Source organism: Hyperoodon ampullatus, assembly GCF_949752795.1.
Source record: "Hyperoodon ampullatus genome assembly, chromosome: 3".
Taxonomy (NCBI): Eukaryota; Metazoa; Chordata; class Mammalia; order Artiodactyla; family Ziphiidae; genus Hyperoodon; species Hyperoodon ampullatus.
Genome location: NC_136916.1, coordinates 16,044,979 through 16,068,255, shown reverse-complemented (window position 1 = coordinate 16,068,255; position 23,277 = coordinate 16,044,979). Strand labels below are relative to the sequence as shown.

The 23,277-nt window shown below is 36.0% G+C and overlaps 1 protein-coding gene across 1 annotated transcript in view; it reads left to right on the top strand.

Moving 5' to 3' along the window:
* The window catches only part of MALRD1 (MAM and LDL receptor class A domain containing 1), a gene marked incomplete at both ends in the record, with an annotated part of 583,874 nt that overhangs the window by 66,018 nt on the left and 494,579 nt on the right, over nt 1-23,277 (top strand). Inside the window, 4 exons of the mRNA XM_079699366.1 lie at nt 1,999-2,165; nt 7,272-7,364; nt 10,198-10,405; nt 19,197-19,346. Coding sequence (XP_079555492.1) covers nt 1,999-2,165; nt 7,272-7,364; nt 10,198-10,405; nt 19,197-19,346 — 618 coding nt within the window. The remainder of the gene's footprint in view (nt 1-1,998; nt 2,166-7,271; nt 7,365-10,197; nt 10,406-19,196; nt 19,347-23,277) is intronic.

Genomic DNA, 23,277 nt, shown 5'->3' with positions numbered 1-23,277 from the left:
TGATGGGGTGATACATTGTGAGGGGAAGGGAAGCATCCTGTAGTCCTATGAATGGATCTCAGTCTTAGATCCAGTGGGGGCTGGATCTGGGTATTTTGCTCCTGTCATGTGGAAGGTTAGAACCTGCTGGATTTGATATCTCACTTCTCCCAGTTAGGATCTCCAGTCGATTAGCTGGTTGTAAAGCTCCTTTTGAGTGAAAGCCTTATTAAGAATAACAGGAGAGTCCAGGTATATTTCAAAATGACTACTTTTCCTCTCCTCCAGCTGTAGGCACAAGAAGATTTTTCTCTGATTCTTACTGTGAGAACCTGGTAGGGCTCCTGAAGGTAAAACTCACAGAAGAGTAGGGTCCTCCTGAAGATGGGACTGCCTGGAGTTTTTTAACTCACAAATGTGTTCACACTGAGCCTCCAGCAGTTCATCAATCACAATCTAGTTTTTTCCACCCCTGTACTTTCCCATACAGTTTTGGGATTCTGCTCTTGAAAGTTGTGATTCTCTGTATCTGCTTACCTCACCAATTCTTGCACAATGGTTTGTGCCATGACCTCAGTTTTCCTAGGGGTCTAAGAAGAGTTGTTGATTTTCAGTTTGTTCATATATTTTCTTGCTAAGTGGACAGGAATAACAACTTCCAAGCTTCTTACATGGTGGTCCAGAAACTGGAAATTTTGCAGGCCTTTTTTCAATTAGATTTGTTCTCTTTCTAAACCCACTTTACTCTTTCCTGCTCTTTTACTTTGTTCCTACCTCCTTATTCAGCAATTTTATCGTGGTATTACTCAGCAACCCAGAACCTTATCTGAGTAACAATCCTGGTTTAGGGTTTCATACTTGATGGTAATGCTTGGAGTTTTGCACGTACTGTCACTTAGCCATAGCCCACAGCAGTGAGGGTAAGTATCTTTCCCACCTCAGTTTATGAGAAGGAATTCCAGACCTAATCTTTGACCTCATAGAGAGAATTTGACTCTGTTCATCCAGGATTTTGCAACATTTAAATTAGTCAAAATTCTAGCAACTACAGCCTGCTCTGGTCCCAACATCCAAGAGTTCTGTGGTTTTAGCCCTGCTCATCACTTGGCATATCTATTTTTTCCTTATCTTTTGAGATGTTTTATCTTGTTTAATCTGTCTCTGCTTTTGTAAAAATGTGTTTTCATTTTATTCATTATTTCCTTAAGTTTAGGTCAGAGGAAAAGTATTAACTTATTATATACTACTTTGATTAAAGGCTAACATGTCTAGTAAATAAATTTCACTGAATTTAAGTTCAATTTACGTTTAGATGTTGCAGGAATATTTGCTCTCTTACAAAGAAATAAAACATTTGAAAGATTTTATCTTTGAAAATTGAAGTTATAAAACATAGAAATATCTTTGTATCTCTGTATTATATATATTACTGAGTTCCAAAGCAATCCAAATTGGTTTTAAGAATCAGATGGAAAAAATTGATTGACAATATTTTTATGTACTATACAATCTATATGTGTAGTTTAGTAGGACTGTAAATATATGATGCTTCCATGTAGTTTGGTAAGAAAGAGGGCAGTTTAAATTATATTCCCTTAAACAATAAAAGTTTTTCTGTGAAGAATAGAAAAAATAATCAAAAGGGAAAATAATTCTGGGAAGAAAGATGAGGAATTTTTGATTAAAGAAAGATTGCATTTTTTAAAAGAATGATCATTTGGTGGCACAGATTTTTATATCAGTAGATTTCTTTTTATAAGAATATTGAATTTTCATATTGAAGGTATTGTCAAACTTTGATTTTAGGAATTAGGAGGAGATTACAATGCATTTTAGAAATCAAATATGGAAACGAAAATCTGTAATTTGTAGTTGATGCAATCTTTTAAAAACATCATATTCTTTTAAATAAAATATTTGTGTTTCAAGCTTGATTTGAAAAAGTAATACAATAATTTTGTTCAAACAGAAAGCAGCTAATTTTTCCTAAGTTGCTTTTTTTTCCCCTTTATTTTTCAGGTTACTATATATGGGTAGGGGCTAAGCATGCTTCTACTCTTAACCATTTAGACAGCAAGGCTTATCTAAGTAGCTCTGTGTGTCACTGCTTGGGCAAGAGCTGTCATCTTCAATTCTATTACTCTATGGAAAACAGTGTTCTGAGAGTAGGACTGTATAATAAAAAGGTGAGAAGAAACTTGCATTAATTTCAAATTCATTGAATAAATGAAATTTCTATTCTTGGCAACTTTTGTTTCTATTTCTCAGTTGCATGTAGGCTATAGGTATTCCTTATCTTGACTTTATTTGGGATACCTTTAATTTTTTTTTTTTTTTTTTTTTGTTGCTTCTGAGGGGGAATTTGTTTTTTTCTTTTCCATTATGGTTTATTGCAGGATATTGAATATAGTTCCCTGTGCTATACAATAGCACAAATGTTGTTTAATTGGTATACATTTAAAAAGAAGTATTAAGAAGCTGGTTTAGGAGATATTGTCATGTACACTATGGTAGTTTGCAAAATATTTCATAAAATTTGTAAAATTCATGAAAATATATTAAAAACTATGGTGTAATAATATATTTGGGATTCTATATTATTAACTCTATACTGAAGCTCTGATGTGATCTGGATTTTTGATCTCTGTATACTTAAAGCTGTAAATATGATGGAAGCAAATACTTGTTCTGGTACAGTAGATACAGTTTTAAAAGATTGGTAATTGCTGATTAAATACAGCCAAATGAGTCATATAAATTTAAAAAAATGGTGTGCTGGGCAGAGTGAAAGTTGTAGTGGTAATGCTAGTGAATAAACAAATCCATGTCTTTTTTTTTTTTTAACCTAACTAACTGAAAACAATTCTCTACAATTAGGAAAACACTTGAGACACTTTAAGAGCTTCTATTGTGAAGAAGAATTTATTTATAGGTAGGAGTAAAAAAATCATAGGGGTAAACAGCAGTTATTCTACAAATGGGAAACATTTGACAATAATTGCAGGAATTCTGAGATTGGAAAAGAAAGACAGTAAAAGTATCCAAGCAAGTAGTTTCCTTTGGCTCAGGTTGCTTTGGATAAATCCAGTTGAAACTTCTGCATGACATCAGCCAGATTCATTATTCAACAAAAGCTTGTCATCTGTACTTAACAAGTGCCACTAACTATCTGTCAACAGCATTTTCTTCTGTTCTTTTCTGAAGTTTGCAGTGACTTCATAATTAATCCTCAAGTATCAGACTGCTTATTACCAAGATACTTGAACATTCAAGAGGCATTCCCCTTTTCTTCCGAGTTCTATCATATCACCTCTCCCTTTTCCTTTTGTGTTGTTTTCATCATATCCAGTCTTTTTTCTTCTACTTCTCTTTTCCAGACTTCTAAAGCATGAAGTTGAATGACTACTCTCATTAGATGGCCTAATACATTGTCCTTTGTTAGCCGGATGAGACACAATTTGTAGCATTTTGTAACTATATTTTGTAACATTTTTTTGTAGCAATATTTGGCAGTCCACTGCCCTAGAATCTATTTGATATATTTCATTCAATTTGACATGGTATGGGGTGGGTGGAGGGGCAGAAACCTCTCCCTGCCCTTTGTGTAATACTCCAAACTTTCCAGATAATTGGGAGAAATTTTACAAAAAAAAAAATAGGTTAAACTTTATCCATATATGTTATACCATTCAAGCTTTAAGCACCTTTTAGTTATTATCACCTGTGCCATGTAAACCAAGCCCATTGAGCTTTCATGCAATTTGAAATTTTCTGTAATTTCCAAATCCTTCTTCACAAAGGCATAACAAAAAAAAGTCTGGAATAATTTTGTTGAGCTTATACTTAAAGATGCTTTAAAAATATACGGTCCTACAATAGTGTTTTTCACATGGTGGTAACCAATAGTCATTAGATTTTGAATGAGTCACTATCCTAAGTTTGAGTAGAAACTTGTTATCTATCTTCTAATACTAAGGATTATTTTAATCTACCCCGAACATCAGTGATGGATTTTAAGTTTCAGTATGTGGGTATGGAGTTTTGAATTATTGAAAGTGAGCAATGTCATTCCTCTGGTGGCTCTGGGATTGCACAAGAAAAAAGTGCAAACAAATTGGCTTCAGATACCACCTCATATAATAAGAATAGACTTACCAAGATTCCATCTCCCACCTTATAAGAAAAGAAGTTAATTATGGAGAACTGACCTAGTGTGCTAACCAGAACCAATTGGGGGTACATCTTAGAGAGTGTTGACTGATGTTTGATCCATTAGTTTACCCAGTATTCTGCAAGGCAGTGTCCAGTCTTTTCTGACACTATTTGCTGTGCTCTATACATGTAAAACATTGGTCGCCAATGTAAACTGCATCAAAGTACATTTAAATTACAAGTTGATGTTTTATCACAAAGTTAAAAAGGACTTCAAACCTATCATTTAAAAAATTAGCTCTTGATGAAAATGATCATTTACATATTCCATGAATAGAATAGCGAAAATAACCCTTAGAATGAAATGTGCTGATGAACCAAGAAATATCTAGTGAGAATGCTGAGGGTAATTTTCTTTATTTTCAGAGTACTTTAGAACTTGAGAAATAGAAAATAGGTAAAAGACAAGTTAACTAAAAAGTTGAAACTTTTAAAGTCAGCTTCAGTGTGTAGCAGTTCTAGTTTGTACCATCAAACTGTTCTTAGGATTAAGTCTCTGTCCATCATCTATAAGAAAATAATCATAGCAATGGCCTATGTTTTATCCTGAGGACAGCTGCCATGTCAGTGAGCCAAGGAGAGTGGGGGTGTCCAGCTTGTGGTGCCTTTTACATATTTTAAAATTCCCACTGGTAAATAAATAGGAGGAACACATAGCTGGGACAGGAAAGAAAATGCCTTAGAAAATATCTTTTCTTGTATGATACAGATTTTAAAGCTATAATAAGCTCTCCTTGAAGGAAGGTTTTTGCCACAGTACATGGTCCTATCACCATGTGCAATCAAAAGTAGTTAAAAAAAACCCTTGAATTTGATACCTTGATTTTTTTCATTGAAAGGGGGAAAGGTAAGCTGATCTCTAAGAGAGCTAGTGATAAATATTTTTCTTGAAAGGTAAAATGGCATTATTGATCCTGGTCTAGGGGAATAAAGACATTTAAATAATTTTGATTGATTTTAAGATAATAGAAAATTAGAACATCCCTTGAAAGGCTTTTTGGAACTGAGGGTTTCTTTTTTACATTGACACCCGTTGAAAGTAACTAGATAAGAGTCTGAGAGTAAGGACAAAAATAAAATAAAAGCTGATTTCATTTAGTTGGGGTAAATCCTTTTTCCTTTTCATTGCTTGTGTTGTCAGATAGGAAAATGTGGTAAAAAAATCTGGATTTCATACACAATATACCATTAACTTCTTGTGTGAAAAACCATTTAAGTTTAGAAAGAACTCTGCTCAGCTTTCTGAAAAAAATGTAAATGCATTCTTTTTCTTCAAGTAGAACGGAGGAATCGGTAAGGCACTATGAAGAAAGAGCAAAATAGCTGTAAATTATCCTCATAAAATTAAAGTGAGGGGACATGGTGAATGCAGCTTGCCAAGTAGTGTCACTAAAAGCATCTGTGGAGAATGTCGTGTCTTGATGCTAAATAACTGAAGTTGCATTAGAAATTATTGAAAGAAAAATTTGCTGTATTTATCAACTTTTTATAACTTCACTTCATTGTGATGTGACCTGGAAGCTATCAGCTGAAAATGTGTCTGTCCCCCATGTGTGTTTCATTGTCTTGTGGAAGTCTTAACCATTGATATGAATAAGTAATGGAATGAAGTATATTTTAATTGGTTTTGACTATCTTCGAAATACTTAAGACTTGGAAATTGGAGTAGATAACAAAGGGCAAAGGACTAAGTTAAAAATAGATTCATTTTTAGAGACTCTTAAGTATGAATGAAATAAGTGAAACCAAGTGAGGAAATAAAGGCTAATGAGAGTCAGAAAAAGTATGAGTGTCATGTGTCATTTGAATTACAACTAGATGTCACCTTTCAATGCTGTTTCCTATCTCTCAGAAGGAGAGCACAGAGATAGTCTCAGAGCTCAACCAGAGACATATTTATGCCACTGTCTGCATTTTCACTATAGTTCATTATACATATATTTCACTAAATCTAAGGGAAAATAGGATTATTTCAAAACATAAAAGCACAGTCGTAAATCATAAAGTCCACTACCACAGGCAAAATTGTGGAGTACATTATAGACTTTTATCGAATATCTGACCTCATAGTATATAGTAACATAATTTTGGATACACTTTGCAACCTAGAAAATGATCATCATACAGATGCATGACATAGCATGCCTTAGAAGACATGAAAAGGTCTTGGACTGAGTGACTGGAGAGTCAAATAGAAGTATAATCTCCAGAAAACAAGTGTATTATTTGGAACTCGGAACGAATTCTTCCATAGGAAAAAATATGTAAGGTGAGATTGTACAGAAAATATGTCTGATAACAATTTTTTAACTTTCATGTTAAATATCTGCCTGCCATTTTTTCTTTCCTATTATCATGGCAATATTGCAAAATGAAGTAATGTCAGTGGGATTAAGATATAAATAGCTGGTTTATTAGTTGCTGTTTAGAAGATTATTGTTTGAAGTGCAGTACTTTATTCAAGATTCCATTCAAATTTTTGTTCTGTCCTTACTCTCCATCATAAAAAAAAATAGGCAGCTTTGCTATGTAGACATGCTGTATTTCCTTATTTTTAAAAACAATAATTTTTATAGAGCAGTTTTAGATTCACAGCAAAATCAAGAGGAAGGTATAGAGATTTCCCTTATACCCCCTGTCCCCACACACATGCTTAGCCTCACCCATTATCAGCATCCTCCACCAGCGTGGTACACATGTTACAACTGATGAATCAACATTGACACGTCATTATCACCTGAAGTGTCTAGTTTACATTAGGGTTCACTCTTGGTGTTGCACATTCTATGGGTTTGGACAAATGTATAATGAATGACATGTATCCATCATTATATTATCATAAAGAGTATTTTCACTGCCCTAAAAATCCTCTGTGCTCTATCTTTTCATCCCTTCCCCTCTCCTTTTCTTCATTTTTCTTTTAAAATGTTATGTAGCTTTTTAACCAATACTTTAGATTTCTTAGTACTTAATATCCTACAGGTAGGGTAAAATCTACTGAAATATAATTAAGAGAGCACATATATAACTATGAGAGTAGAATTTGGGGAATGAGTGATGTCTTTTTCTTTGGATCAAAGGAAGAAGAAATATTTTGGACATACAACATATCAACTCACAGAAAATGGGTGAAAGCAGATGTGTTAATACCAGAAGGACTGAAGACATTTCAGGTATAAAAGGGAAAAACAAGTATTTTTTATCATGAGTTTAATTTTTAGCTTTGTAGTTATGAATTTATCACCCATTGCTTAATTTAAATTAGCATTGAAATTATGGATGTAGACTTGTATACCTGGGGAGAGCAATTACTTTTCACTGTACCTAGCCCTACTCAGGTAAAATCTTTTTTTTTTTTTTTTTTGCGGTACGCGGGCCTCTCACTGTCGTGGCCTCTCCCGTTGCGGTGCACAGGCTCTGGACGCGCAGGCTCAGCGGCCATGGCTCACGGGCCCAGCCGCTCCGTGGCATGTGGGATCTTCCCAGACCGGGGCACGAACCCGTGTCCCCTGCATCGGCAGGCGGACTCCCAACCATCGGCAGGTGGACTTCCCTGCGCCACCAGGGAAGCCCAGATCAAATCTTCTTGAGTGGAGGAGCAAGAGCATAACTACTCTTGTTGAAAACATCCTCATCCTCCATGGGTTCCCTCCCTAGGACCCCCAAACACTGTGCAGTACAACCAGAGAAGCCAGTTACATTATGAAGCAGATAAATAGTAAACTGGTATTGGAAAATCAGTAGAGTATATGCAAATGTTTTGAATGCAGTAATTCATATCTTTATAACACATGGATAACTCTACCTGTACAAAGATGCATCTGAAAGAAACATATGCTCAGTGGGAATGCTATCTCTTAAAAATATTAACTTGGGGTTTTGTGTTGTATATAGAGCTGAGATTGTGCAGAAAAATGTATCTGATAATATTTTTAAACTTTCATATCAAGTGTTTGCCTGTCATTTCTTTCTTTTCTAATATCATGGCAATATTGTAAAGTGTAGTAGCGTCAGAGAGATCAACATTGAAATACTGGTATAATTAATTGCTATTTAGATTTTTATTTTTACAGTGTAGTACTCTTTAAGTTTCCACCCATTTTGTTTTGTACATAGAGTACATAAATATATTTATGCTGCAGTGTGAGTGTAAAATAATGAGGCTGATTGTATGTGTGACTTATGGAACCAATTTCATTCGTTTAAGGTACCTTTTTCTAGGTATTAAAAGGGAGAGCCCAAATGATACTGAACTGTGACCATGGAGGTTTTTAGAATCCAATTTACTGCTAAAGTTGGAATTTATGAATCAGCAGTTTTGTAGCAATCTCAGAAAAGTTGAGGTTTATATCATAGCATGTTGAGTTAAAATTTTGACACTATTTTAATCTTTCTAAGCTGATATCTATCTTTATAACTTCTGAAAGAAGTACTAAATGATTGGACCTCTATTCCTTTTTACATAAGCTGAATATTGAAGTTTGTTTTTGTACTTAACTCAAAGATAAAACAAACAATATAATGAAAATAATATTGGAGTTATCCAAGGTTTCCAAGTACATATTAAATGTAACTGGCTTTTCAGTAATGGCAGACTTTTGAGATCAAAGTTTAAATGCATAAATTTTTGAAACCTAAACTTATATCATTTCTGCATATCTATTATATTGCTGCTATGAAAATACACAGCTGTAGGTCCAATAATTTTAACATATAAGACATTCATTATGGAGAAAGATACAAAGTGTTCTTATGAAATATTTAAATTTAATATTATTTTATAAACTGTTAAATATTTATGCAAACTTCATCTTAAGTAATTCTTAATAAACAAATGTATATCACTCATGTTTCTGAAAAGAAATTCTATCAGAAACTTTAAGCTGAAAAAGACTAAAAGGAGTCAGTCTTTGTTCCTAGTATCTTATTTACACATTAACAATATCTATGCAAAAAAACCCTGAATTCCTATGCTGTATACCTGAAACTAACACAATATTATAAATTAACTATACTTGAGTAAAAAAGGAATACTTTTGCTCTATCCCATGAAAACAAAACAAAACCCAGTTTCTAGGTCAGTGTTGATCCAAAGAACTTTCTGTGTTAATGGAAATTTTATCTGTGCTCTCCAGTATAGTAGCCAGTAGCCACACGTGGCTATTGAACAGTTGAAATGTAACTCCTGAAGTGTAGAACTGAATTTTAATTTAATTTTAGTTAATTTAAATTTAAATAGCCCTATGGAGCTAGTGACTACTGTTTTGGACAGCAAATAATTAGTTATTTGCTATACAGTCTTTGATTTCTATCTCTCCTGCCCTCTTGGTGTTAATTAACCATTGCTCTTTTTAGAACCTCAAGGGTTATTAATACTTGGGCATAGTCTTACACTAGACTAGCAATGTATGGTTGTTTCACTTGCTAGTATTGTATACCTTCAGAAAGCTAGCAATTCGATTGGAGAAAATGAGATTCATTTCCTTTAATTAGTGCTTCTTTGATTATTAGAGCAATTCTTTTATAAAAATTAATAGTTTTTTAAATTTATTCTTTTAAATGTTCTCTTCTATTGTGTATCTTACTGTCTGCCTGACATTTCCCTTCATGCATTGCAATAACTAATTTTAGTAGTTAAAAAACCAAATGCAGTTATAGCTCTAGTATAAGTAGTGTTAACACTTATTCTTTTCCTTGAATATTAAAGTAAGCGGGCTGTGAAGATGACCAAACAACAAGTTTGCAGTCAGGGACATTGTCGGTGGTTAAATGGGATGCTTTCATCAGATCATGGGTCCTTTCTCAGAGGCCTCAGTGGATCTAATGTGCCCATCAGTCTTATGTGTGTGGGTCAAGCTGATCAAATAGGAACTTTGTTCTTAGTTGTATTTGCTTGCTCTTTAAACAGACATTTTTCTTAATAATTCTTTAATCTCTATTATTCTTGTTTTGGGTCTTTTTGAAGAGATTGTAAGCTCACAAATTGTTCTTTGTTTTTCCCTGAAGATTATTTTTGAAGGGACTGTTTTGAGCCAGAAAGGTTTTATTGGGCTAGACGAGCTCTGGGTCTATGCGTGTGCACAAACCCCATCCAGACAGCTTTGCTCTGCAGATGAATTCACTTGTGCCAGTGGCCAGTGCATTGCCCAAGAATTGGTCTGTGACTCTCAGCAGGACTGTTCTGATGAAAGTGATGAGGATCCAGCGACTTGCTGTAAGTAAATTAATGGTTTACTGACTCATATGCTCACATTCATGACTGTGCTTGGATTTAAGAGTCTTTGTCTTGAGCAAGGTACATTTAATTTGTATGAAGTAAGATGAATGTACATTCTCATTCTGAAGCCATCAGTACTATTCCTTGTGGGCAACTCTATGCTAACATCTCTATGATGTTTTGGTGCTTTTTGCTAACACTTGAAATCTCTCTATTTGTTCAACAAATGAATAGTTGTGATTAGGTGTCTGTGTTGATTAAAGAGGAAAATGGATAGGAGAGGGAGTCTATTTGTATTCTTCTCTTTGGAGACATATATTATGGATTGCTAACCTTTATTAAATGTAGGGCTTTTTCCATTCTGACCAATCATGTAGGAAGCTGTGGGGAAAGGGTAAAGAGGAGAAGGGCTGCCATGGCCTTCCAGACAACCATGGTGACATAGAAATCATGTCAGCCATGGTTGGTATTCATGACTAGGCAAAAAAGCCCAACAACTTCATTTCAGACAGTTTATGGAGAGTCTTTGATAGGAGTAATGATGAGAAATTCCATTACTATTCAAACCTAGTTGTATTAGAAAGGAAATATAAAGTAATTTACAACCTACATGATGGTTCTCATATGAGATAACTTAGCAACTAAGATACCTATGTCTCTTTAGAAATGAATTAAAACTAAATGCATCCAATTTTTACGTCACAAACAAGAGGGTTTTTTAATTATTAAAAATTTGACATTTATTTTGTCGCAGTGTTTTATTTTAGTGATATATTTTGTTGAGCAAGAGAAAAGTATGGCAGTAAGATAAATGTCACCTTTTTAATGAAAATGCTTCTGCCTATGTAAGCATTTTATTAACAGCAGTGGACTGGGGTGTAGAAAAGAGAAGATGGGAAGGCAAGCGAGAAATCCTCTGCCTGTTTGTAAGCAGGAATTCAATTAATTCCTCAGACACCTGGTCTTAACCATAGATTTAAGAAAAATAATCTCCTTACCAATATGATCTCTGTGGATATTTTCGGTGCTCTATTTTTGTTCATTAAAATGTATGAGGACCATTCATTTTCTCTAATGTGAGTGTCACATTCCTCTTTATGCTTCATTTAAATGCTTTTTTACAGACAATTTGGTTCATTTCTTTTGGAGAAATTCACCTTTATAATGGTTTGTATTATGCTCAGTTCCAATAACTGAAAGTAAATTTATTTCTTATCTTTTCAATTCTACATATGGAAACTTAGCTTCTTTTCTCCTTTTTTTCCTCTGGTGAAGGCTCTCCTTTTAATTGGTTTTCTTAATCGAATTCCACCTAGAGTATTGGTAGATACTTTAGCATTTGATTTTGGACATATTTTCCCATTTCTCCTCCTTTATTGAACTTTTATTGATTACTTATCTGGCATTTTCCCCATAGAGTATATCTTGATACCATCCTGCTATTTCCTTTATGTGAATTCAGGGACAGATGGCTGTGCTTATCAACAGATAGTGTTACTTCTTAGTCTGATAAGTATTCCAAATAATGTAAGCTCATTTGGCCAAAGAAAACCTGTCAGGCTTGCTTGAGATCAACTTTATATAAGGGATATGACCAAAAAAAAAAAGGCAGCCATGTTACATATTACAAAATATCCATATACTTTGATGTCAGCTTGAGTATTTCATGTAAATATTTGTACAATCATTTTTGCTTTGAGGAAATTATTTATGTAGTAATTGAATCATTAGAATTGATATAATGTTACACTATTTTCTGCACTAAAGTGTTTAACATATTGTGCATATATACACATGCATACATATGTTATTACAAATTAAGAGGCTTTCCTTTGAAAGTTAAAACCACTTTGAAACATTTTCCACATACTTTTAAATTTATATTTTACAAATTTGAATTCGTTATACAAATTTTTCTTAAAAATAGAATTTTAGGGCTTCCCTGGTGGCGCAGTGGTTCAGAGTCCACCTGCCGATGCAGGGGACACGGGTTCGTGCCCCGGTCCAGGAAGATCTCACATGCTGCGGAGTGGCTGGGCCCGTGAGCCATGGCCGCTGAGCCTGCGCGTCCGGAGCCTGTGCTCCGCAACGGGAGAGGCCACGACAGTGAGAGGCCCACGTACCGCAAAAAAAAAAAAAAATAAAAATAAAATAAAATAAAATAGTTTTAAAGTTCATGAAGCACAAGGAAAGTGCTTTTATATCTTCCTTTTATCCCAGTATAGGATGAATATCTAGAACGGTGTAGCTCATAGATGTAGTTTGAGTACACCAGGAGTACTTACCATATTCTGGAGACTCGGTAAACATTAACTCATGAATATTGTCAGTTGGTATCTGTAGTCAGTGTGATTTTTGCAAAAGGCGCATTCACTCAGGTGTTCTTTCTTTACCCAGTTTCTCTTACTTTTATACTATTTTGACCAACGTAGTTGATTGAGCCTGTAGCCTAGTGCCTTTTCAAAAGCAGTTAATGGTAAAGGGAAACTGTGTTTTGCTAGAGTTTGCTATTAGAGCGTTACTTCCTTGACCAGCAGTATCAGAGGCAGCATCTGAGAGTTCCTTTGAAATGCAGAACTTCAGGATATAACCCAGCCTTACAGAACTTACAGAGTTTCATTTTAACAATGTCCTAGGTGATTCACCTGCATATTAAAGTTTGAGAACCACTGTGCCTAAAAGACTTCAGAATTGAAGAGATGGCTGAGAGAGAAAACAGGTGGCAATAAAAAAAAAAAAAAGTAGCCTTAAGAGGCAAATTGGAGGCCTTTCATGATAGAAACAAAACTCCCAGTGCTTCACTAATCCCTAAGGGCATGATTATAATTCCAAACAATATATTTTAAAATAGTTTTATTAAGGTATAATTATTGAACGAAAATCGGCACAAAATCAATGTATACAGTTTGATAAGTTTGGACATATGCATACCCCTGTGAAACTGTGACCACATCCTTCACCTCCAAAGTTTTCCTTGTCCTTCCCTGACCCCCCCACCCCTTTTGTAGTAAGAACACTTGACGCAAGATTTATCTTCTTAACTAGGTGGGGCTATGCATATGGGTGCCCTGGAGGCCGAGGTGCTGGACGGTTGCATGTACCGGGTTGCGCCCCCCGCTAGGATCCTTACCCCTATCCGCTGACAGCCAAAGCCAAGGGCGCGGCTGGGCAGGGCCGCTGGTGGCACCCGAGCCGGCGCTACCCTCCCACTTCCTCTGCACAGCCTCGTGGTCTTTCCGGGGCTACGGTGAGCTGAGGGCTGCCGAGTGTTTCCACATCTCCCAGCGGGCAAGGTTCACGGACCACCTGCCGCAGGTGAGGCCCCGCCTCGCCCTGCAGTCAGCAGCCTCGATGGGCCCTTGCAGGTGAACACGCGCCATGACATCTCAGTGCAGCCCTCGCTGGGACGGTGCATGGGGCTGTGCAGACCCGCGACCCCCTACCCCTGTGATCCCGGACCTGAGGGTGCGGGTGCAGGCGGTTGGGCCTCCCCAAGCAGGGCATCCCCCAGGGCGGTGCCCCGGGACGCGTGCGCTTCCCGCGCTGTCCCCGAGTCCTTGCCTCCCGCCGCATCACCTTCCTTGAAGGGGCCGAGAGGACGAGTGGAGCTGGGGGCGCTGGAGGCAGAGGGAGGGCCACCATCTCTGACACCCCGAGGCAGGAGAGGTGTCGCCGAGGAAGGCGCCCCAATGGCCGTGATCCCTGGAGGAGGTTGTGGCCCAGGCCACGGTGTGGGTGATCTGGGAGGCCTGGGGAGGCATTCTCCCAGGAGCCTGAAGCAGCCGCCGCCGGTGGGGAGGCCCCAGACGGCTGTGACCGTGACCGAGGCGAGCTGGCCGCTGCGGGAACAGGGGGTGGCTAGAGCCCGGAGCCAGCGAGGAGCGCGGCGGGCGTTTCCAGTTCTTAGAGCAGGAAGAAGGCTGTGATTGCTGCAAGGATGGGGAAGTGCAGGTGCGAGGTGTGTACACCGCGCTCACGAGGTTTACTTCAAGCAGTTTTGTAGAACTTGTCCGAAGTCATCTAACCCTTACCGAGTGGAGGATGTCACCTGTCAAATTTCTAAACAGTCTAGACGCTCTTGTCCAGTAGAACTTTGCCAATTCCACCCTAAAAGGCTCCATCCTCACGATTGGTGCAGGAGATGCACAGGAAACGCCTGTCCTCCACAGCACCTTCAGCTTCAAATACATCGTTCACATGAACATAAAAAAGGCCCTGCTGAACTGGTGTTAGTGGCAGACAAGTGAGCTTTTTTTCATGCTCCTCCTTTCTGCTTCTCCCTTCTCAAAATACTTCACAAAAGGCTGTATTTTTGACAAGCATTAAGTATTGCAAAAGTATTTTAAAAGCATTAAGTATTGCAAAACAGTTGACAAAAAAGTGCATAATACAGTATTGTTGACTATAGACATTACCTTGCATAACTGAAACTTTATACCAACTGAATAACATATGAGTTTGAGTATTTTAGATACCTCATATAAGTGGAATCATTATGCTAAGTGAAATAAGCCAGTCACAGAAGGACAAATACTGCATGATTCCAAACAATAGATTTTTGATCATTATTAACATGATCCTGTATAAAATAGGGACATTTAAGAATAAAATAAATATGCAATATATTTTTTAAACATTTCTAATAAAATATAACATGTGCCAGACATATCTAAAGGTATACATTGACTAGCTGAACAACTTACAAAGAAAATATACCTAGTGCTTACATGTAGACACATGCTACAACGTGGCTGACCCTTGAAGACATGCTAAGTGAAATAAGCAAGTCACAGTAGGACAAACATTGTATAATTCTTCTTACCTAGAGGAATCAAATTCATAGAAATGGGAAGCAGAATAGTGGTTGCCAGGGGTGAGGGGAAGAGAGAAATGGGGGGTAAGTGTTTAATGGGTATGGCATTTGGATTTGGGATGATGGAAGAGTTCTGGAGACACATGATGGTGTTGGGTGTACAACACCCAACAAGTGTGAAGGTGCTTAGTGCCACTCAACTGTACACTTAAAAATGGTTAGAAGGGTAATTTTTATATTAAGTATATTTTACCACAATAAAATGTTGAATATATATATCTATCTAATTTTCAATCATAACATACAGAAAAAGACTGTGTGTATGTTCCAAAAAGGATGGCAGGATTGACAGATGTGTGTTTAAATCAAAACCGTTTGGACAATTCCATAGGGAAAAAAGCTCTTTTAATTGAATAAATAGGAGTGGTTAGAGCATTTAACCTGCTAATATAAATTGTTACACTTCAAAGAAGAAGTTGGTACAATATTCAAGTGAAAGAAGCTTAAACCAAGAATCGAGTGCAATGCATTTAATCTTTACTGTGACACTGTCTCTGGATGTCTTCTATATTTTGAAAAAATAAATATTGAATAATAACAATACTTCCTGAGGGTAAGGGAAATACATGTATATTTAGTGGAGAAAAGATCCTTGTGGGTTCTCAATAAATATTAACAAAATGTTTATATATTATGATCATATTAAAGCCTAATATATGCTTATTGAATGGAACATTCCCATGCAAACTTTTTTCTTATGTAATAGAGAACTGATTTACTTCCAAACTGGAGAGGTCATAAATATTTTAATTTTCATGATCCAGAATTTTCCTCAGCCGCCACAATGAAATTCTTTTTCTTCTGCTAATATGCTTCAGTGGTTAAATATGCAAGACAAAGCATTGTCATAATTTAAAAATATTACTCTAACTGATGAACTCAGTGAAATCTCACTAAAATTATGAACTGTGGCATATCTCATCTTCTGATTAGAGATGGTGAAATGTGTTTTGTAGTCACAGAAATTTAAATAAAAGCAACCACATAATCAAAATCACTGTTTGTAATGAATACATTTTGTTTATATGAATACATGATTTTTTTAGATTTTGTAAACATTTAACATTTAACACATGTGGTTTCATAAGACATTTATTAGCTGCCAGAATGTGTTTGGCCCTCCTGGTTTTCTTCAGATATTTATAACTTCACCTTAAATGTTTTGAATTATGTAGGGGAAATATTAATGGAAGAACTTCAACTTTGGTTTGAAGCTTGACTTGTATTTTATAGTTCAGTCTTTGGTAAAAACACCTGAGAAGTTCACGAAGATTTTTACAGAGGTGATTGCACCATTTTGCTTTCATATATCTTTACAGTGATGGATTTTAAAAATTAATTTTCATTTTTCAAAAGACAGTGGTGTTTAGTGTTCTGTGGAAAGTGCAATGATTGACATTTTAACTGATAAAACATCCAGGTAATGAAAGAAATGGTTTGAACTTTTCTCCTAAAGCCAAATTGCAACATTTATTCAATCCAAAGTTATTTTGTCTTGAAATCTTCTTTACATTTTTGCAGTTGAGTGACACAGGCACAGATGTGAAGAGTCTGCGGAAGGGTTTGGTGATGCTTGCGTGACTTTGACTTTCCATTTCCACACTCACTGGTCTTACAGCTATTTCACACCATTGCATATAACAATAAGATTGTTATCTGCATGGACTTGCTTCCTTTGTGAATTAATATACAATTTATCGCCCCAAAAGGGCAATATTGAATTTATTGCCCAAACAGAGTCACTTGAGAGGAAAGAGGAGAGGTATTATTATCCTTGGACAAGAGGTGTAAACTGGGACAATCTTGGGCCCACCCAGTTGGAAGATTTTCTATTCCAAGGATGTGTGCATTTAGAAATTGAGGGTACCCGTGGTGGGGGAGGTGGAAGGATTCCTTGACCCAGTTCACGACCAAGAATTTGCAACTTGTAAGCACATTTCAGAGGTCAAGTATATATTTCAAATCTTGTCTATTTCTACATTCTACCAACTGACTTAAAAGAGCTGGGAGGTGGCTTAGCAGGTGGCAAAGTTCACAGAGGACCAAAGAACTAGATCAGAGGATTTTCTGGATGCCCAGGGAGACAGTCACAGCTAGGTCATAGGTTCTTAAGACTGTCACAAAACAGAAGAGGCTCTCCTTGGAGCATTAACTTTTTATCAATAACAGTATCTTATCAACTCTGTAGCCAGAGCTGTGAAAAAAAAAAAAATCCAGAAGCAATAGATTTCCAGCTAAGTACTATGTGGGTGAACAGCATCTCCTTGTCATGTTGATTCACCATTAGGTGATGTGCAACATTTTTTCATTATTATATGATAGTTAATTTGCTTGTTTTTATTTTTTGGGAAATATATTTAAGGGGAAAATAATATTTGCTTGTAAAGAAAAATATCTTTCATTATATATCCATTATATGACTGTTGAAACAAGCATAGCTCTAAGATCTATACGTTTAATTTACATGTAGAGAAAATTTAAGTGGCCCTGTCACTTGCAAAGTGCACTTCAGTGTTTTAATTGTTGACACGTTAGTGATGAAATATCTGGTCATGAAACCAGGTATCCATTTTTATAGAGATTTGAAAATCCTTTGATTATTAAGATATAGTGGGCTTATTCAGTATGCTGATAAAATTGTTCACATTATTTAAAACTGAAAATAATGGTTAAGAGCAAGCATACAGTCAAGCTGTCTTTTAAATTTTGAGACAGAGTCCCAGGTGCAGGGAGGCTTCAAAGTATAAGCTTTGATGTCAAACAACTCAAAGCCTGGATATTCCGTTTACTAAAATTTACCATAGGTGAGTTGCTTAGTGCTAAAGTTTCAAAAAGAAAATCTTTCGGGGATAATTATGCTTGCTGCGTAGGGTATTTGTGAAAACAAATGGTAATATATGTAAAATACTTGACACATACTTGAGCTCAGTGGGAACACATCTATTATTACTTTTATTAAAGGTAATAGAATTGTGATGTTAGGGAGCTTGTCAAAACTTTAGGTGTTTTCTGACCAAGAATTATTTTGTCCTCCCATCTGTTTTGAAAATGTGTCTGCATAAAGAGGAATACCTGGAAATACGTTTTAAATTAATTGTATTAATTTATCCCCCAAACTAAGATAGGCTGATACTATGATTCTTATTTCAGGAAAAGAAAATTTAAACACATAAAAACTAATTTCTTGAAAGCACAAATCAAGTTGTTAGAACTTATGGTGTATGGCCCAGTCCGCTGAAACTTTTGTTTTTTCCTCACTAATTTGGTGCAAAAAGCTAGGAAACGTGCTTAGGGAGCTTACCCCAAGTCCTGACTTTCTCTAGAAGTTGTGCTTTGTTATAAATGTAGTAACTTAAGTATTTTTCAACTTTTTACTTGTGTATTAAGAAGGGGAAACAAAGCAAAGTTCAAAATATCTAATTTACCTGCAATGCAAAGTGGCTAGGGATTGTTTTTTTTTTTTTTGAGAAGCTGTTAAACTAGCATAATAGAATGAATTCTAAGGTGCTGACCTCAAGCTCCTCAGGTGTCTAGAGTTAATTTAAATACCATCCTTTCAAATTTTTTAACCATCTCGGCAGGTGAATCTTTTTCATCTTGGCAGGTGAATTAGTTACTCTCTGAAAAGCTGTAGAGTTTCACCCTGTGTCATTAAATGCAGTGGAGATGGCCAACCAGGGTGGAATGTGCCAGACTTGGAGACAGAAGAGTATAAGGGGGTAATGCCTCACACAGCACATGGAACACTTTGTGAGGTTGGAAAAAGTAAAACTACTCTGATGATCAGGAAACATTCTTTACGAAGTGGAGTGACAGTTCTGACTGCCTAAGTTGATTGGCTAACATAGAGTCAATGTTTCCCTGCTTTCTCCCCCCTTCGTTTCTCCTTACGAGTTTTCTTTTCGTGCATAACAGCAAATCATCTCAGGTGTGGCTTTGAGTCTGGTTTCTGTGGCTGGGAGCCATTTCTCACGGAAGAAGATTCACACTGGGAACTCGTGAAAAGGTTGACGAGTGTAGACCACCATCTTCCTGATGCTGAGAACACAACAAACACAAATCATGGTAGGACATTTTCCTCTATTTTTTTTTCTTCCCCCCCAAAATTGTTGTCTTTTTTTCCTGTTGTGAATGATGATACTATGTATTTTCACTTCTATCTATAGACTTTATAAATGGAACTCTGGTTTGTCTTGCTTTAAATTGTCCTGATCAACTTAATAATTTGTGCTTAATTGAGTTTCCTGAAAGGAGCATTGTTTTAATAACAAAACTTTTTGTTACACGTTTTAAAAGGTTGGATTGAAGGCATGAAGAGGGGAAAAGTCTTCTGCTAATTTTCTCTAGTTGTCATGAATCATGTACAGTAGGGTTGTCTTCTTTTTAGAGCAATCCAAATTTCATAAAACAGAAAGAAAAATAGTTTAATCCTTTTTCTAAGAGAACAGAGTTAGCACTCTCTTTAAAATAAATCTACAAATACTTGAATGCAATGTAATCACTCTAATGGCTTGTTCTGTTTTTGTTTTGTTTGGATAACATTACAAAGGTACATTAGTATCATATTAACTTTATAATAAGGCAACTGTACTGTAGATCCTCTTTAAGCTTGTATAACCCCACTGGACATTATTATATTTGTTTCTCCTTTGAGATTTCCAAAGAAGTATGTGAAAACTAACAGTGTTGACTGTGTCTTTAGCCACTGGAGATTGGGATTAGTTGGGGAGGATGTTAGGGGATCGGAGGGAGACTTTGGCTATCCATCTGTTATCTAAAACTATAAATGCAGCTTATTATTTAACAGTGGAGTGAGATCTTAATTTTTGCTTTTGTGCCAATGAGTCTTACTTTTCCCTTAAGATTCTGTGACATATTGGATTAAATTTAAAGTTTATGATAGGAAGGAGACTATTAATTATTAGAACTATATGTATTAATAGTACATTTCCTCCAAGCTCATATAATTTTTTTTTCCTTTCCCAAACCAGTTATTGAGTATATATCATATTACTAGAGTTGGGTGTACACAGATGGAAGCATATTTGGGTAGTTTCTAAATTTTGGTGATTATGAATATTCTATAAAATTTGCCTACAGGTTTTGTCTGGATATAAGTTTTCATTTAACTTGAGCACTCTTTCCAACTCCTATGTATAATAAACGTTTCCACTCTGGTTAGTGAAAAGACCCTACTATTTCTGGCCCTTTGTGACCTTGGGGCAATGTTTCAGCTGCCCCTTTTAGAAGGTTTTCCTCCAGCCTCAGGTAGTTTCCTTATATCCATGCCCTGGTCAGTAATCAAGTGGAAATTTGAGCGGAACTCTCTGGACATCTCTGGAGCTCTCTCTCTTTGCAGCTCTCCCCTCCTGAAACTCTGCTTTATGAACTATAGCCACTTGTGTCTCCCCGAGGTGCCATCTTTTCAACTTGAGGAGACCACCACACTCCTCCTGGCTTCCCCTCCCTGAATGGCAGCTGGAAACGCAGTTTAGGCAGTAAGCTGGGGCAATTGTATGGCTTAGTTCATTCCCCTCTCAGAGATCATTATCCTGTGGTGCTACATTCCCACCGCCCTACATTTGAAAACTATTATTTAGTATATATTGTTTTGATTTCTTTGCTACTGTTAGAAGACTAAATCTGGTCCCTGATACTCAACCTTGCCTGGAAACAGAAAAAGCCTAATTCTTTTTGTTTTTTTTTGCTTTATTTCTTTGGTCTGGATATGCCATAATATATCTAGCCATAGTCTTATTGAGTGACAGTATTATGACAATGTTGCAAAATCCGTACTTGTATGCATTTTCTTATATGGGGAGCTTTTATTCTATGCAGTAAAGGACTAAAAGTGAGACTCCTATATTTTTACCAAAAGATACGTACTTTCCCCTCAAATTTTAATACTTAAAATTCCAACAGCAAAAAGGAGTGCTTTTTTCTATTTGCCTACCATCAATAGACATTATGTTCTCTTAATTTTTAAAAAACTTATGGGTATAAAATGATTTTTTGTGTGTAACGATTTGTCTTTCACTGAAAAATGATTTTTCAAATGTTTCTAACTTTTCAATTTATTTAGATCTTTAATTTCGCTAAATATTTGAAGCTTTCAGTGCATAGATTTAAAAAATATTTTGCTAATATTTTCTTAGGTTTTTAATATTTTTGCAGCTACTGTGTCACATTTTAAAAACTTATTTTTTTTGGTTGCTGTATATATAAGTACAATTATATTTTTAAACACTGACCTTGTATTCAATGACCTTGTTAATTTTTTTTATTATAGTTAAGAATTTATAAATGTTTCAAATTTTCTGGGTTCATAATTACTTTGTCTTCAAATAATGACAATTTTACTTCCTTCTTTCTAAATCTTAAGCCTTCTGTTTTCTTTTTGGTTTTATCGCCCTAGATAGGACTTCTGGAAAAATGTTAAACAGAGCTTGTGATAGCTGCTGTACTTGTCCTGTTCCTATTTAGGGGAAAAGCTGTCAGTAATTTAGCCTTGAATGATATAGTTCCTAAAAGTTGTTTTGTTTCAGATAAAGATGTTTCCAAGCATAGCACAAGGAGATCAGCTCAGTGGCTTTGTGTCCACCTAGAGGGGTGGGATAGGGAGGCTGGGAGGGAGACGCAAGAGGGAGGAGATATGGGCATATATGTATATGTATAGCTGATTCACTTTGTTAAACAGCAGAAACTAAGACACCATTGTAAAGCAATTATACTCCAATAAAGATGTTAAAAGAAAAAAAAAGATGTTTCCTTCTATTCATAGTGTGTTAAGTTTATATATACATATATATATACACACATACATGTAAGCATGTTAAAACTTTTCACATGCTTTTTTCAGCATACCTTGTGATAATCATATGATCGTGATACTATCTTTTTTGTTTCTAATAAAATGAATGATTTTTCAAATATTAAACCATTCTTGCATTCCTGATCCAAACTTCCTTTCATTGGTTTTATTTATGATTTCTTTCTTCCTTCTTAATGGTAATATTTGTGATATTTTTACCTAAATTCATAATAAAGTCATTATAAATGTTCTCACAGCATGTAAGGAGTCCCTTCTGGGCAATTGTATTAAGGGGGTGCATCCTTTGCAAAAGGTGAGGTTGAGGTTGGCCTGAAAAGCTTAACGTGGGGAGACTGACACCTACATTCTTTTTTTTTTAATTTTTCAACTTTATTTAATTTATTTTTTTTTACAGCAGGTTCTTATTAGTCATTAATTTTATACACATCAATGTATACACGTCAATCCCAATTGCCCAATTCACCACACCATCATTGCCACCCCCCGTGGCTTTCCTCCCTTGGTGTCAATACGTTTGTTCTCTACATCTGTGTCTCAAATTCTGCCCTGCAAACTGGTTCATCTGAACCATTTTTCTAGGTTCCACATACATGCATTAATATACAATATTTGTTTTTCTCTTTCTGACTTACTTCACTCTGTATGACAGTCTCTAGATCCATCCACGTCTCAACAAATGACTCAATTTCATTCCTTTTTATGGCTGAGTAATATTCCATTGTATATATGTACCACATCTTCTTTATCCATTCATCTGTCAGTGGGCATTTAGGTGGCTTCCATGACCTGACTTTTGTAAATAGTGCTGAAATGAACATTGAGGTGCATGTGTCTTTTTGAATTATGGTTTTCTCTGGGTATATGACCAGTAGTGGGATTGCTGGATCATATGGTAATTCTGTTTTTAGTTTTTTAAGGAACCTCCATACTGTTCTCCATAGTGGCTGAATCAATTTACATTCCCACCAACAGTGCAGGAGGGTTCCCTTTTCTCCACACCCTCTCCAGCATTTGTTGTTTGTAGATTATCTGATGATGCCCATTCTAACTGGTGTGAGGTGATAGCTTACTGTAGTTTTGATTTGCATTTCTCTAATAATTAGTGATGTTGAGCAGCTTTTCATGTGCTTCTTGGCCATCTGTATGTCTTCTTTGGAGAAAGGT